The sequence below is a fragment of the Papaver somniferum genome, chromosome 6, assembly GCF_003573695.1.
Source record: "Papaver somniferum cultivar HN1 chromosome 6, ASM357369v1, whole genome shotgun sequence".
Lineage (NCBI taxonomy): Eukaryota > Viridiplantae > Streptophyta > Magnoliopsida > Ranunculales > Papaveraceae > Papaver > Papaver somniferum.
Window position 1 is genome coordinate 10,135,630 of NC_039363.1, and position 15,991 is coordinate 10,151,620.

General features: G+C 37.5%; 2 protein-coding genes and 1 non-coding gene across 3 annotated transcripts; all 3 read right to left on the bottom strand.

Moving 5' to 3' along the window:
- Window positions 1-6,683: 6,683 nt before the first annotated feature.
- TRNAA-AGC lies at window positions 6,684-6,756 on the bottom strand. Its single transcript has one exon. It is a non-coding gene; the product is annotated as a tRNA-Ala (tRNA).
- A 475-nt stretch (window positions 6,757-7,231) lies between these two features.
- Window positions 7,232-8,393, bottom strand: LOC113285421 (protein DOWNSTREAM OF FLC-like). The gene is made up of 2 exons (XM_026534305.1): window positions 8,104-8,393; window positions 7,232-7,994 (listed from the first exon to the last, which is right to left on the bottom strand). Exons 1-2 carry the CDS (start codon window positions 8,261-8,263, stop codon window positions 7,672-7,674), a joined length of 483 nt encoding a protein of 160 aa, XP_026390090.1. The 5' UTR covers window positions 8,264-8,393; the 3' UTR covers window positions 7,232-7,671.
- An 818-nt stretch (window positions 8,394-9,211) lies between these two features.
- LOC113285422 (protein DOWNSTREAM OF FLC-like) lies at window positions 9,212-10,216 on the bottom strand. Its single transcript, XM_026534307.1, has 2 exons — window positions 9,934-10,216; window positions 9,212-9,800 (listed from the first exon to the last, which is right to left on the bottom strand). The coding sequence occupies exons 1-2, from the start codon at window positions 10,097-10,099 to the stop codon at window positions 9,478-9,480; spliced, it is 489 nt and encodes a 162-aa protein (XP_026390092.1). The 5' UTR covers window positions 10,100-10,216; the 3' UTR covers window positions 9,212-9,477.
- Between the last annotated feature and the right edge of the window lie 5,775 nt (window positions 10,217-15,991).

The following is a 15,991-nucleotide window of genomic DNA, read 5'->3' on the forward strand; positions in this document are numbered from 1 at the left end:
AGCATATTTGGTCTGGGACATAAAAATGCCAGTAGAAGACCTTTGAACCTCTAAACCCAGAAAATAGTGAAGATTGCCGAAGTCTTTTAATGGAAACTGAGCTTGGAATTGGGATATAATGTAATTGCAGAAAGACTCTAACCTACCAGTGATAATAATATCATCAACATAAACTAAGATAATAGTAAGCTGAGAATCTGAGTAATGTATGGACATAGATGAATCAGCTAATGAGGGTGTGAAATCAAGATCTTAAAGGGCATCAACTAACCTCTCATACCATGCCCTTGGGGCTTTCTTCAAGCCATATAATGATTTTTGTAGCTCGCAGACATAATCTGGATGAGTTGGATCAAGAAACCCTGGAGGTACCAATTAGAATTGACTTCCAAGGAGAGAATAAGTCCGATGGTAATAGGTTTGACCACAGGACTAGAAGTATCAGTGTAATCTAACCCCTCAAGGATTGAAACTTTTAGCAATAAGTCTGGCCTTGTATTTATCAATAGATCCATCAACGTTCTCCTTGATTTTGAAGACCCATTTTAATCCAACCACATTTTGAGATGGATGTGGTATAATAAAATGCATGTGCCAGCTTCATCCATGTGACGGACCGGAAAATTACGCCTAGCGCGCCTGGGCGCGCATGCCATAACTTCCCTGGTGCGCCGTTATTATGCTACTCACCGCGCCTTAAAGCTAGGTAAATGCACGTCCATTTTCCCTTGCAAGCATACTCGTGGAGCATGATGAAAATAACTTCGCTTCCACACCTTTACAATTACCGTAGAACAAGGGTATAAAGCCTTGCCTCTACGTAGGAAATTCATCACTAAATTTCCTATCTAGCTGAGGAACCGTTATACTGCCTCATCATGTTTGGCCACAAACATCTCCTGTGTCTAGCTACCGATCCATATGATATGAGAGGCCAATGTGTCGCAGTCATCTCTCAAGTAGATGATATAAGCGACAAGGTGCTGGACTGGCAATGCTGCAACTCATTGCGGCTCCCTACGTACCCTTCCCTACTCTAAAGGGATCAATCAAATGTCGTAATTTATCCTCGAAGGGCCAAGCAACTTAAGCCAACTCGTTTCCAAGGACGTGGCCTAGCAATAATGGTAATGTCCTGGTCCGTATAGGTCGTTCCGTGAAAATGCATCAAAATGATGCTTATCTAGCCCGCGACATGGCATAGTGATTCCCATGCTTAATACGCTCCATTGGCAAGGCTACGCGGCTATAAATGAGTCCTAAGCATCATCAACACTCTTTCGGTTAAGCTATGAAGCTTACTTGGTGCATGGTCCGCATACGCACCTTCAACCAACCACCCCTCCCTATATATATATATATATATGCTAACTTGACATTTTTACAACTTAAATTACGGGAGAAAAAATCATTCATCAACTCCCAAGGCCGTGATGGCTGCACATGACTACCCTGGCCAAATGCAATGTACAGTCGTGATGGTTGTACATTCAGTTATGTCTCACAGGCCAGTTCTAATGTCCGGCCGTGATGGCTGAACATTTCTTGAGCCAGGTCCAGTGAAGGGTTGTGATGGCTGTATTTCCGGATTTGGCCCATAGGCCACTCCAATGACCAGCCGTGATGGCTGTACGTTTCCAAGGCCAGCCTTCTCTGGCCTGTTGCAATATTCGCCATAGGCCAATGACCTGCGTAATGCGTCATTGCGGCGTTACTTTGTTCTAGGCCAGCCACCCAACTGGCCTAATGCATCATTTGTTACGAGATTGGATCTCGGCCAATGTTCCTCTTAACACGCAACGAAGCTTGGGATGAAGCTTTATCTCATGCCATGGCGCATCTTTGAGCATGCGCCATGCTAAAAATTCGAGGTGTTACAATCCAAGGCATGTTTATCATTTTTGAGAGAAGCTTGCCATTTAGGATGTTTATTAGTTTGAGAAAATGTTTTAGGTACCAATGAAGGAACAATACTCATAAAAGTTGAAGGAATGGGATGTTTAGTAGCAAGAAATACTTTATGTTTGAAGATTCTATAGTATGAGAAGCAGGGGATATAACAGTAGTGGTAGACTGCACTGGATCTGAATTTCATGCAGAAACTGGAATAGGCATTGTTGGAGATATAACAGAAGTGACTGGTGAAATAGTCTGAGTAGTTGAAGCAGGTGAAGGAAAAATAATATCTTGTGCTGTATTGGAGCATGATACCTTTGAAATAGCAGAGTGTGACATTTCCAGTGTGCAGGTAGAATATAGACCACTATCTATTAAGTGAAATGCAGATTCATTGAATTCAACATTTTAAGAGATATAAATTTTGCTGCTGACCATGTCTAGACATTTGCATCCCTTATGATGGTTGTTATATCCCAGAGAGACACAAGCTTTACTTCTAGGTTCAAGTTTGTTTTTTGTATAAGGTCTCAACCATGGAAAGCACAAACAACCAAAATTTCTCAGAAAGTCATAGTCTGGAGTCTTCTTAAAAAAACTTTAAAAGGAGAAACCATGTGAACTGATTTAGTAGGAAGTCTATTGATAACATAATTGGATGCAGTGAGAGCTTCAACAAAAAATTTATCAGGTACACCAGATTGTATCAGAAAGGCCATTGTAATTTGTATAAGATGTCCATGCTTTGGTTCTGCAATACCATTTTGCTCTGGTGTGTTGGGACAAGTAAGTTCATGACCTATACCATGTTGAAACAGAAATGATCCAAATTCATTGTTTACAAATTCTCCTCCTCCACATGTTCTTAACATTTTGATTTTGCATGAAAATATATTCTTAACAAAAGACTTGAAATGATAGAAAATAGTCTTGAAATCTGATTTGGCAGCAGGTGGAAATATCCAACAAAATTACTAAAATCATCAATAATGTTTACATAAAATCTGTAACCAGATACAAAGATAGTTGGTGCAGGATCCCATACATCTAAGTGAAGTATTTGTAAAGGTGAACAATTTATAAAACTAGACGTAGTGAAAGGTTGCTTATAACTCCTAGCAAGTTTACAATCATTTCAGAAGAGAGGCTCATGTAAAGAAATAAGTAAAACTAAGTTTTTACATAATTTATTCATAGTTTAAAAAGCAGGATGCCACAATCTCTTGTGCCAAGTTGTTGCAGACAATTTGACACAAGATAAAGCAGTTGCACTAGATGATAGTGTGTGGAGGATGGTTTAACATGACCATGAATAGGATAGACACCACCTCTACTGATCCCCTTGAATAATATCCTATGAGATACCAAATCATTTGTAACATATATTCATAAGGGGTAAAAGTAAGAGAACAATGATTGTCTCTAGTAAATTGATTAACAAAGATCAAATTCTGAGCACATTTTGGAACATGTAGAATATTCTTTAAAGAAAAAGCTTTGTCTTGAAGAATAAAATTAGAACTGCTAATGTGTGAAATATCCATGCCTTCTCCCGTAGCAGTAGAAACTTGTGCAGAACCATCATACGAAGTAGAATCTCCATAATCATCCATGTTGTGGGAAAGATGGTTAATTGCTCCAGAATCCATATACCATGGATTTTCACCTAATATGTTAGCACTAGCAAGCATTGTAGACAGATTGTGTGGTGGTTCTCTACCTTGATAAGAAAAGTTCATACGTTGATAACATTCAAAAGCACTATGACCAAGTTTTGAGCAGATCTGACAGATAATGCGATTGCTAGGTGGTGCAGTGGATCTTGGCATGATATTATCATTAAGTGAAGGATGTCTTGGAGTATAAGATGAAGATCCATGAAAACTTCCCCTAAAATTGTATCCACGACCTCTACCATGAATATGAGAAAGAAATTGAGGTCTACAATTTTTAAAATTACCCTGAGAGGAATAGGAAGCAAGAAACACTTTGGATGCAGCTTCAAAACGAATTGCATTATTTCGTTCAGAAACAATAATTTCTTCGCTAAGAAGAAGACTATGAAGTTCACCAAACATGATTGGAGTAGATCGAACACATATTGATATAGAAAAAGCATGATAATCATGACCAAGACCACCAAGAACTAGTAACAAGAAGTTCATCATCTGATATTCGCGATCCACAAGCAGCTAATTGATTTGAAATCTTCTCAATGGATGAAATATAAGAAGAAACTTTTGACGATCCCAATTTCATGTTTTGTAGTTGAGTTCTCAATTGAATACTATGTGCAGATGATGAAGCATCAAATCGTTTTTGTAAATTATCCCATAATTCCTTAGAGGTTGTGGAAACTGAGACATGAACAATAACATCTGCAAAAATTGAAGCATTCAGAAGAAATAAAACACACGTATCTTCATCTTGCCATATTGAATAATTTGGATTAACCGTTGGACCAAATCTAGTACCAGAAACTATAAACTGAGCAGGACATGGATTTGATCCATCAACCTAGCCAAGAACATGAAATTTTCCAAGAACTGGAGTAATTAAAGTTTTCCAGGTTAAGAAACTATCATCCAGAAGCTTGAGAGGAATGATATTTGCAAGTGTATGAAGAGGAACTGAGGTAATAGATGAATTTTATGTCTCAATTAAAAGTGAAATTATTGTAAAATATCGAATTTCTGAAAATGTATGTAAGGAGCAGCGGAAGAAGATCAAAAACATGAAAACCAGAGATTCGGTTATCAATCTGATACCATAGTTGAGAGAGAAGATCTTAATGTTTTATTATTTAACTTGCAGAAATACAGAGATGAGTATGTAAGCAAAGAGAGAATACAGTAAAACTTTTTTAAAATAATACTCCATACTATAATAGTCTAGCTAAAATAATAAAAAAATTCAGTCCTGACTCGGGCCCTTAGTGCTAAAACAATAAATTCGATAAAATTATAATATACTCCCTCCGTCCTAAATTATTGGTCCGCTTTGACTAAGTCAAGATATTAAGGAGACCGGAATAGTGTATAAAACTACCCATATTAAATTCTATTTTATTTGCAAAATTAAAAGGAATAAAGATATTTGGTAATTTAACTATTTATAGAAATGTTTAAATAGAAGATAAAAATAAAAATATTTATGAGAATGGTTTAGTAGATTCGTTTTCTATTGAGGAAGATATCATTTAAGATTTTAGATTGGTTATTTCTAAAAATAATTTTATAATTACAAAAAATTGAAGGGTATCTTTGAGAGTTTGACTAAAAAAAATGACTATAAACAGAAGCTGACCAGTATTTTAGGACAGACGAAAATAGAATAGAGGACATAAATTTTAGGATAGAGGGAGTAATACATTTATGCTCCCCTTAAACATTAATAGGTCCCAAATATTATATAAAATAATAATTCCATTAGAAAATAAAAAATAATTTTCATACAACTTTGAGATGAGAAGACATCCTAGTGATTAGAAGCTTGTATTGTTTCTGACTAAATCGAATTGTAAATTGTATGTTAAATACAAAAAATTTCTATATAAAATCTTTTTTCATGAAAATTAATAAGATTTATTATTTTAAAAACAAATGCATGCCGTCTAAAACTATTTCTGGTAATGTTTTTTTTATCCTTTTCTATATTTTCCACTTTTAAAAATCTATTTCAATATTTATTTTAAGATATTTTATTTTTATTTTTTTTAGTATAAAAATTCTCGTTTTTTCTAAAAAAAAAATTTAAATTAAGAATTATTTCTTTAAATGAATATATTATTATTATAAGTATAAAATAATAGGATTTGAGTGGTCCCAAACCTATTAATTTATAGACTTTTTCCCATAAATGATAACTCAAGATATCGCTACCAGCTGTCAACGGCTCATATGACAGCTAGGCTAGACCAATAAGAAGCTTACACATGGAACTGTTATGTCAGTTATAATAATCATACAAGTATCCCAGACTAGAGGCACAGGTGATCTGAAAGTAATAATATGACAATTAAATAGTTCTTTAGTTCTGCCATTCATGGAGAGTCGAACTCAAGACCTCCCACTCCCCAAGCAAAAATGAAATTAAAATGTGGCATCAATCGGATGGCCGATGCCCATGCTAGTGCTAAGCGAGCGCTCTAGCTTCTGAGGAGCTACATGCCATTGATGTTTGTAAGCTTTAAATCAATTAAATTGAAATATTTACCCACATCAACAATTTTGGGCGAAGAAAGACTCTAAACTTTTTCCGAACTAATTCGAATCTGTTATTCCAGGGCATGACCCTTAATTGCATTTCATTTCTCACAGACGTGACAAAAACAAAAAGAGAACCTCCCCTCTCCGTCGAGTTCAAGGTACAAGAAGATTACTGTTTGATTTACTTGCATTCATTTATCTCCACCATCTCATCCATTAGTGTTCATACAAGTATCTGCACAACGTATCATGATGGCAAAATCAAAACGAATTAGCAATCCTGGTTTGATGTAAAGTTCCAATGTTACCTATTGTATAGTCTTAGGCAACTACAAAATTTCTTCTACTCTTATATCACGCAGCACATACTTAAAAAAAGGTCGCTCATGCTAATTAAACATCCACATGTAGTGTAAGACATGAAGTTAATGTGGTTACCCACATGTAATGTAACAGAAGAAGAAGAAGAAATAAAGAATGTTGAAGTGGACATAGTTAAACTCAAGACCTCCCCACAGACAACAAAACAAAAAATCAAGAAAACCATCCCACATAAAAGAGAGAAAGAAGAAAAACAAATGGAGAAGTGGGGCATCGATCCCCATACCTCTCGCATGCTAAGCGAGCGCTCTACCATCTGAGCTACATCCCCTTGTTGTTGATACGTTTGAGATTATGCTCCTTCAAGGAATGTTACATGTATTCTGGGGAGCCACGTTTCAAAGTTTGCTGTGGACAACAACATTCTGGATTTTCTTCGGCTCCTGGAGTATTTTTTATTCTACTCAAGTGTTTCCTTGGAGAATCATTTTGCTTTTGGCAAAGTTTTTCACCAGAAAAAGACCAATGAGAAATCAAATGGAAAAATAATGAAGCAGCTGCCGCTGCTAGTTCTTCATGCTCAACGATTCAAAAACCAACTGATAACTCTGAACTCCACATTTACTTGAGCCGATAATAATGTGACAGATCAAAAACCCCATTTTTAATAGTGACATTTTTCCAAATTTCTTAAGCATAACAAGGTTGCGTTTGTTATTTGAAACGGAGAGACTGTGAGCGACATTATAGAGCAGTTCTTGAATTTGGATACCCATCCGAAATTAGAATATAACAGAGACAATGTGTAAGCAATATATTATATATGTTGTTTTTCTCTTAATTTCTTTATCTGTAAAAGCTTAACAAGTACATATTGAATGAGCCACAACAGGTGCCTTTTTTTGTTCCCTAGTGTAAAAAATGAGAATCAAAAGATCTTCAAGAATCCAAAACATATGATGACTGGATTAATGTGATCCTATTGATCTTTTTATTCCGATTGTATAACCTAATAAACATAGACGACGAAGACAACAACAGCAGCAGCAGCATTTGCTCCACATACCACTACTTACTACAAAGCAAAATTCATTCATCCCCAAGAATTTCTTCGTTCGGATTTTCTGGCTACTAATCATCAACTGATAAAAACTACTACCCAACCAAAATCCTTAATGGAGAACTAAAATTGACAAGAAAAAATAATATTAATAACAACATTCACTGGTAAGGTGTGGTTCGATATCTAGACATCAGAGTTGAATAGCTGAACAAGACCAGAGCAGCCAGCGACTTTGGTATCCTTTCTGAACCCCAAGCTGTTGACGTTACGTTCATGTGATGGTAAACCGTTGTCGTTGGTAAGAACAGCAGTCACTTGGTGAAGTCCGTCGACGATTGTGTTACAATCGGACTGAGGACTGCTGACGAGAACAGCGAAACAGTAGTCATCTTTGTGGTCTTCTCTTACTTCAATTTTATATCTTCCGTCTGGACCTGTAACTCCGGCTCTGCTGTAATTTATGTTATAGTCTTCATCATCTTTGCATACAATCTTCACCACAGCACCTGGACATCACATACCAGAAATTAATAAACCAAAAACACAATCGATTCAATATCATTACACTGTTTAAGACAAATATTGATCAGCAGCATCTTAGTTGGGGATATTTACCTTGGATGTAAGTGACAAGATTGTGTTCACAACCAAGATGACAGGTTTCACAGTATACACGACCATGGACGTGATAAGGGTCTTCGAGGGGACGAGCGTCAACAAGTAGAGCAGGCAGGACACAGAGTGCCAACAAAATCAAGATCTTTGGAGATGCCATTGTTCAGAGTAAGAGTCAGAAGAACACCAATGAATATTTACTAAAGAGCTCGAAGAAAGAAAGATGATTGATGTTGTTGTTGATTGAAAGGCGAAGTGAGTAGGGTTTTATATAGAAGGGAATTCAGCTATGGAATGGATTCGAGAGGATCAATGAAGAGATTTGAGTCATAAATGCATACAGAGGTTTCGAGGGATGTGTCGGTGATTAGAATTCACATGCCGAGAGTAGTGTGGCGGACAAAGCTGCGTCCTTATTGGGACGACTACATTTAATTTGCTCTCGTGAGGTTCCATCAATCTTGCTTCGCTCTTATTTCTCTGGTCTCTAGACTCTTTAATGCTGAGATATTTCTAACGCAAGAATCAAAATTTTCTTCAACCCAACCGATTACGATATTACTAAACACGTATTATAACAAGATTGATAGCAGGTACTGCAGGGAAGAGGCTTATCTTAATTTTCGTTCATTGTAGTGTCAAATTCAGAAAATGATACAGCCAATAACATTTTGGAGCCATAAAACAGCCGAAATTTTGAGCGAGATACGTTGACTTTGTATTCACGTTCAGATCTTACACCTTTCACTTGGAATTAACTAAAACTTACTGACTGGGATTTAGATCGATACGACGTGCTAATTAATGAGCTAGCTAGCTTGAATTTAATAATGCGAAGTTTAAGAGGGTCAAAGACTTGTGACCAAAAAAATTGAAGTTTTGCTTAAACGGATAGATTGTGAGAGACAGAACAGAGCAGTTCCTAAATTTGGATACCGTTCCGCAATTAGAGTATAACAAAGACAATGTGCAAGCAATATATGTTGAAATCCAAACATGATGTTTTTCACTTATCTTCTTAATCTGTAAAAACTTTAACAAGTACATACTGAATGAGTCACAACAGGTGACCTTTTTTCTACTGTAAAAAAATGAGAATTAAAAGATCTTCAAGAATCCAAAACATATGGCTGGATTAATTGGTCTCACATATATAATGTGAACTCATTGATATCTTTATTCCCACTGGATAACCTAATAAACATAGACGACAACAACAACATGACAGCAACAGCACCGGCTACACATACTACTTACTAGAAAGCAAAATTCATTCGAGGAAGTTCATCCCCAAGAATTTCTTCATCCGAGGAACTAAAATTGACACAATAAAATAATACTAATGACATGCACTGGTAAGATGTGATTCCATCTCTAGACATCAGACAAGTAGTGCTTCTGAAGAGCGTCGCAGCCAGCGATTTTAGTTTTCTTCTCGAACCCCAAGCTGTTGACATTACGTTCATGTGATGGTAAACCGTTGTCGTTGGTAAGAACAGCGGTCATTTCGTGAATTCCTTTGACGATTTTGTCACATTCAGAGTCAGGACTGCTGACGAGAGCAATAGTACAGATCTCATCTTTGTGGTCGGTCAGTACTTCAACGCGATAATATCCAGCTTCACCTGTAACTGCTTCTTTGGTGTATGTCAATTCATTGGTTCCCCTATCTCTGCATACAGCCTTCACCACAGCACCTGGACGTCACATACCAAAAAAGAAACAAAATTAGAACCCATTCGATATGATAAATCATTATTCTGAGACTTGCAACATATTGTTTCTGTTTCTGACTAACATTGACCAGCAGCGGTAGTCAGGAATATTTACCTTTGATGTAAGTGACAAGGCTGTGTTCGCAACCAAGTTTACATGTATCACAGTATACACGACCTTTTGCGTGGAAAGGATATTTGAGAACGGGAATACTTGCTTCAACAAGTAGAGCAGGTAGAACACAAAGTGCCAGCAAAATCAAAACCTTTGGAGATGCCATTGTTCAGGGTGAGAGTCAGAAGAACTGCAATGAATACTTAATAAAGAGATCGAAGAAAGAAAGATGATTGATGTTGTTGTTGTTTTTGTTGTTGAGACTTGAAAGCGAAGTGATTACCGGTTTTATATAAAAAGGAGTTCAGCTATGGATTGGAGAGGATTAGTGAAGAGATATCGAGTCATAAATGCGTACAGAGGTTTATTGAGAGATGTGTCGGTGATTAGAAATCACATGCTGAGAGTAGTGTGGCGAACAAAGCTGCGTCTTATTGGGGTGACTACATTTAATTCGCTCTCGTGAGGTTCCATGAAGCTCAGAATCTTGCTTTGCTCTTATTTCTCCGGCCTCTAGACTCTTTAATACATGCACATTTCTAACGCAAGAATCAAACTTTTCTTAACCCAACCGATTACGATATTATAAACACGTAGATATGTGAAGTGTATTTTAACAACACAAGAAAGAGGCTTATCTTAATTTCGTTCATGGTAGTGTCAAGTTCAGAAAAAATTGATACAGCTAAACCAGCTGCCGATATGAGATAAAATCCGATAGTGTTTTGGAGCCACAACTAGCCGAAATTTTGCACGAGATACGTTGACTTTACATTCACGTTCCGATCTTACACCTTACACTTGAATTAAACTAATCATATACTCCAATTAAACTGATCTATGTTTACTTACGCTTACTGACTGGGATTTAGATCGATACAACATGCCAATTAATGGGCTAACTAGCAGCTTGAATTTAATAATGCAAGTGATCCAAAGAATATGCAAAGTTTTAAGAGGGTCAAAGACTTGTGACCCAAAAAATTGAAGTTTGTGCACATGAATATGCATTGTATTCCCTTGATAGGATCAATATGTACGCAAGATACACGGAGAGGGAAAGGCGGTATGGCCGTATGGTGAAGAAAGTCTACAGAGTTTGGATATTTAACGGGGAGTTGAATTTGTTAGACATAATCATCGAATCTAGCATCATGTGATTAATGAATTCCTGACTAAATCAGCTAATTTTTGGGAAAATCCAAGTCTTGAGTTCACAAGCAATTGCATTTCCAACTTCGCCTTATCAAACTCTAAGGTGCTGCCGCTTGATAAACCTCATCAGATTGGGATATACCCAGATTAATTATGGTATATCTAATGAGATAAAACCCAAGACATTTTGAAGTAAAAGAAACCATCCCTTGATCTTGTATTTTCTAAATGACTAATATACCCTTGTTTAATTAACACTAAAAATTCTGATTAAGTTAATTTATTGAATTTAGATTAAAATTTTACAATTATGAATTTAGTAGATTAAATCTTTAACCCGTCTTATAAGTTCGATTTCGATCAAAAAATTTGGTTTTGAAAATGTGAAAGGTCGGCAAGGTCAACGTCTGAATAAGGTGTCGGCTATGTTTCGCCGGCAAGGTATACGTTTTAATAGGATGTCGACTAGATACAGCCGGCATGGTCCTTGGATGAATAACACGCCGACCGTTTTTAGGACGAAAGGGTCTTTGAATGAAGAATATGTCGACTATCTTGGGCTAGCAATCTTACGGTCGGCATGTAAATATTTCTTACCATGCCGGCTATCATATAGTCGGCAGGCACATAATTTAAAACACTTCCGGCTGACATGTAGTCGACATGCTAAGGATTTGTAACCTTGCCGGCATGTACTTATACCAAACAGAAAACAGAATATGGTAAGATGTAATTCACTTTATTCAAGCAATTTTGGTTACTACATTGATTGAAACATAAAACCCAACTCCTTATCGACGGAAAAACGAAGGCACTTAGCATGTGCATCAAGCCTTTGAATCCCTAGGCGACCCTAGTGGACGAGTTATAGTCTCATGAGGGTTTACATAGAGGTCTACCCATAAAACCTATACAAAAACTTCTAAACCCATCAATCTTCCTCCTCCGAAGACGATACAACATCCAAGTAGTCCGGGTTATCCTCCGGGATTCTTTCTGCCAAGAAGTGATAGCTTGCATCGAATACGAATGTTTTCCCCTTTTCCTCCAAGTAGCGCGCTTTCACGACTTCGTGCTACAAAAATACAAAAACAAACTTACATTTGTTAGTGGTGTTTCATTGGAAGATAAAACAACATGGGTTACGTGAAAAAAATCACAAAATTACTTACAAATTGTGCAATAGACAAGGTGAAGGGGCGAGTGTTAAAAATCCGAGGTTGAAGAGCTAAAAAAGCAAGTATCGCATTTTCGATGACTAGGTGCCTATCATGGACTTGTTGAACATTTCTTGCATTAGGATTCCCAAATTCTTGGTTAAATTTGTTATGTACTTTAGCTAAAAAGGTTGTTGAATCCTCCCTTTCGGAGGATTGACGTCTAAGTCGATTTTCCGCATACCATGCTTTCGTGATTGCCAAATAATCATTTGAATCAAATGAAGCCATTGTTATGTGTAGGGAGCTATTGGGTGAGTTAGATGGAGTGTATGATGATATGAGCCTTGGAGAGTATATGCAAATAGTTGTGTGTTGTTTTGTAGAGATAAGTAGTGTATTTATAGGATGGTGCCCAAATTTGGCCATTATAGTATCCAAGTACAAGTCAATCAATGCATTTGTACTTGCAAAAATTTGAATTTTGAACCGGCCGGCGAGGTTTTTGCTTCCACAATAAGCCGACTAACATTGGCCTGCAAGGTCGAAATTTGTTACCATCCCGACCTTATGAATTTTAGGCATCAAGAGTTGGTTTTCTTATGAATAACCGCCGGACAGGTATTTGGTTATTAGGGTGCCGGCTATGGTATGGCCGGCAGGGTATGAAATTTATTACCATACCGACTTTATGAGTTTTAGGCATTAGGAGTTCATGCAATTTTCTATTTAACCGTCGGAATGGTATTTTATCACTAGAGTGCCGACTTTTATGTGGTCGGTGAGGAACATAATTTTAACCATGACGACTTTATGATGTTTTTAGGCATCAGGAGAAGGTATTTTCTGCAACATATGGCCGGCAGGGTCGATAATATAATACCCTGTCAGCTTCTTAACAACTGGCTAGGTTTTGATCTTATTACCCTGCCGACCCTGCTATGCAAATAATTTCTGGTGTAAGGGACCGACAGTCTGACAGTTTAAAACCTTGTCGGCTCTGAAGTGGTCGGCGCTGTAACTTAAATAAAGCATGCCGACATAAGTATTGAAACTTTACATAGCTAAAAAAACCATTCATTCAACAACTATAAATCCAACACTTGTTGTCCAAAATACGAAAACATGTCCCGTAAACCTTTAAAAGGAAACATTTTTCCAACCGTTAACCTTAACATTTGTCCAACACAACATAAAGAAATAAACTAAAGACTACATTCATTCACCACCACGACCATGACCCCGTTTAGGAACACCGCCACTACTACTACTTTCACCACCACGACCACTACGATCCCTCTTTTTGTCAGCATTCATCTTGGCTTGTGCTTCCCTCCTGGATTTTTCTTCCCTCTTTACTTCATCATCAACTTGCTTGAACAATTCATGGGCCTCCTCATTGTCAATATTGCAAGCATAGTCAATGTGCTTTCTTTGCTCTTCAATCGACAAAGTCTCTCCTCTGTCTTTCGCCCAACACAACACCTTCACAAAGGTCTTCAAATGCTCATTTTATTTTCAATTAAACAACAAACAATTAATAGAATGATTTTATAATGTAATCTTAAAACAGTAAGAGCAACTCTAAAATACTTACAAAGAACTTAAGACTTGTTGTTGGGTCTTTCCATGCCATCTTCTTGATACGTGCCAATTCTTCAACAGTCGGTTTCCTAATCACAGTAGGACGAGCCCAACGCAAGTACCAAGCCATGTATTTCTCACTAGCTTCATTTCCTTTGGCTCCTCGTCCAAAAGACTCACATCGATGATACGGCCACGTTTACCGTCCTAATGTTCTTGATTTGGCGCTGGAGCGTAAGCGACGTGAATATTTTTTTGGGACGTGGAGCAGTTAGCCTTTAACATAGTAAAGAACGGCTTATCTTCATCGGAATGAGGTTCTTCTTGGACGTAACCCAATTGTCGCATTACCCGATGTGGATCGTACATTGAATATCCACCATTCGTAGTCATTAAGGGTCCATAGTATAATGCAACTTCATCTCTCATTTGGATTAAACCTTGATTTCTAGCATCTTGATACGGTTCAAATATCATATCATCCGCAGTCAAATTGTCAATGGTGATTCAGAGTTTGGTAAGATGTTGCGGCATTTCCTTATCTTGACCACCTTTAAAATTGTACCTTTGCGCTTTTGGCTTATCAATCACAACATTCTCATCCATTTTGATGTAGGAGCTGCCTTTGAACAAGTTAGGGAAGTGCTCATATATCCAAACATATGCAAACACAAGGTTTAGTAAGAATCTTATCTTACGAGAATTTTGCAAATATAAATGATTTAGACAATAAAATTACCTGGAAGAGACGTATATTTCCGTTAACTTGCTTAGTGAGTGCCCTAGAACCCTTTTTCAACTCATTGTTCAAGAAGGCGACCACCGTGGTACCCCAAGAATACTCACGCATCGTATCTAAGGGATCCAATAGTTGCATATAACTGGCATCGACCAAGTTTCCGGAACTGTCGGGGAAGATACATTTTCCCATGAAATATAGAAAATAAGCTGACGCGGTAGCATTGATTCGCACCGGGTTCACCCTTCCTTCTTTATCAAAGATTTTCTTGGTCCCAGATAATGTGTCCCTCAACTGCTTCAGATTAAACTTCTTGGTTAGACGACCTTCTTTCTTCTCAAGTATAGACTCCGTCTCAATCTAATTCCGACCAAACAATTTGTGGCTCAATTTATAAATATCCTTGAAATAAAAATCATCATCGGAGACCTCACTGACTACTTTTCCCTCAACCTCGAGGTCTAGAATTGGGTGAGCATCATTGGGAGTCATCGCCATCCCACCGAATGGGAATAACATTGTATTAGTCTCTCCGTAGAACCTCTCACAGAATGCAGATACGGTAACTCTATCATGCTCAATATTCGAACTCTCCACCGCAGGCCACAACTTCACCTCCTCACATTCATCCTCAAGATATCAAGTCTTAGTCATTGAACATGAAGCTTGGCGCCTCATGAGACGGACGGCATGCCAGTGATCCTAAATACCAAAAAAATAAAATGAAAAGAAATACAAACACTTGACGCAAATTTAAGATAGATACACACTTGAATAAAAAACAAAGACGGATTGAGATTACTTACGATAGTATTATGGATCGTACATGCCCATGAGTCTTTGTATCCAAAAAGAACATCTCCACCATCTCTTGGGGTTTCCCTTGGAGCATCACCATTTTTCAGTGTAATCATCAAGTGAGGGGGAGACATGTGGGAATCAGCTGGTTTAGTGATGTTCCTCTTCGGTCTTCCGATTTCGGTAGAAGTTAAAGCTTGGGTTTGTTGAAAAATAGCTTGAGTTTTTTCTCCATCGCCTTCTTCTTCTTGTTGTTCCACTGCCTCTTCAACAATTTCTTCTTCGATATCCTTATCTTTATCTCCATTACCATCATCATCATCACCTCCTCCAACATTAGGCATGTCACGATCACCATCATCATCATCATCATTGTTATCTCTTCCAGTAGATGGAGTTCTTTCATCAACATCATCATCATCATCACCTCTTTTGCCAGATGGAATTGATTGGTCTTCATCTGGAGTCTCGTCGGAATCACTGGGTTCCGATGGTGGTTCAGAATCACTCGGTACACAGATCTTAAGCGTTCCCGGCACAACGTATGCCCCTCAATGTGTTTAAGTCAAGAGTTTGTCACCAACACGAGGAGGTTTTGAAGGAGGACTAAGAGCTTTTAGATCTT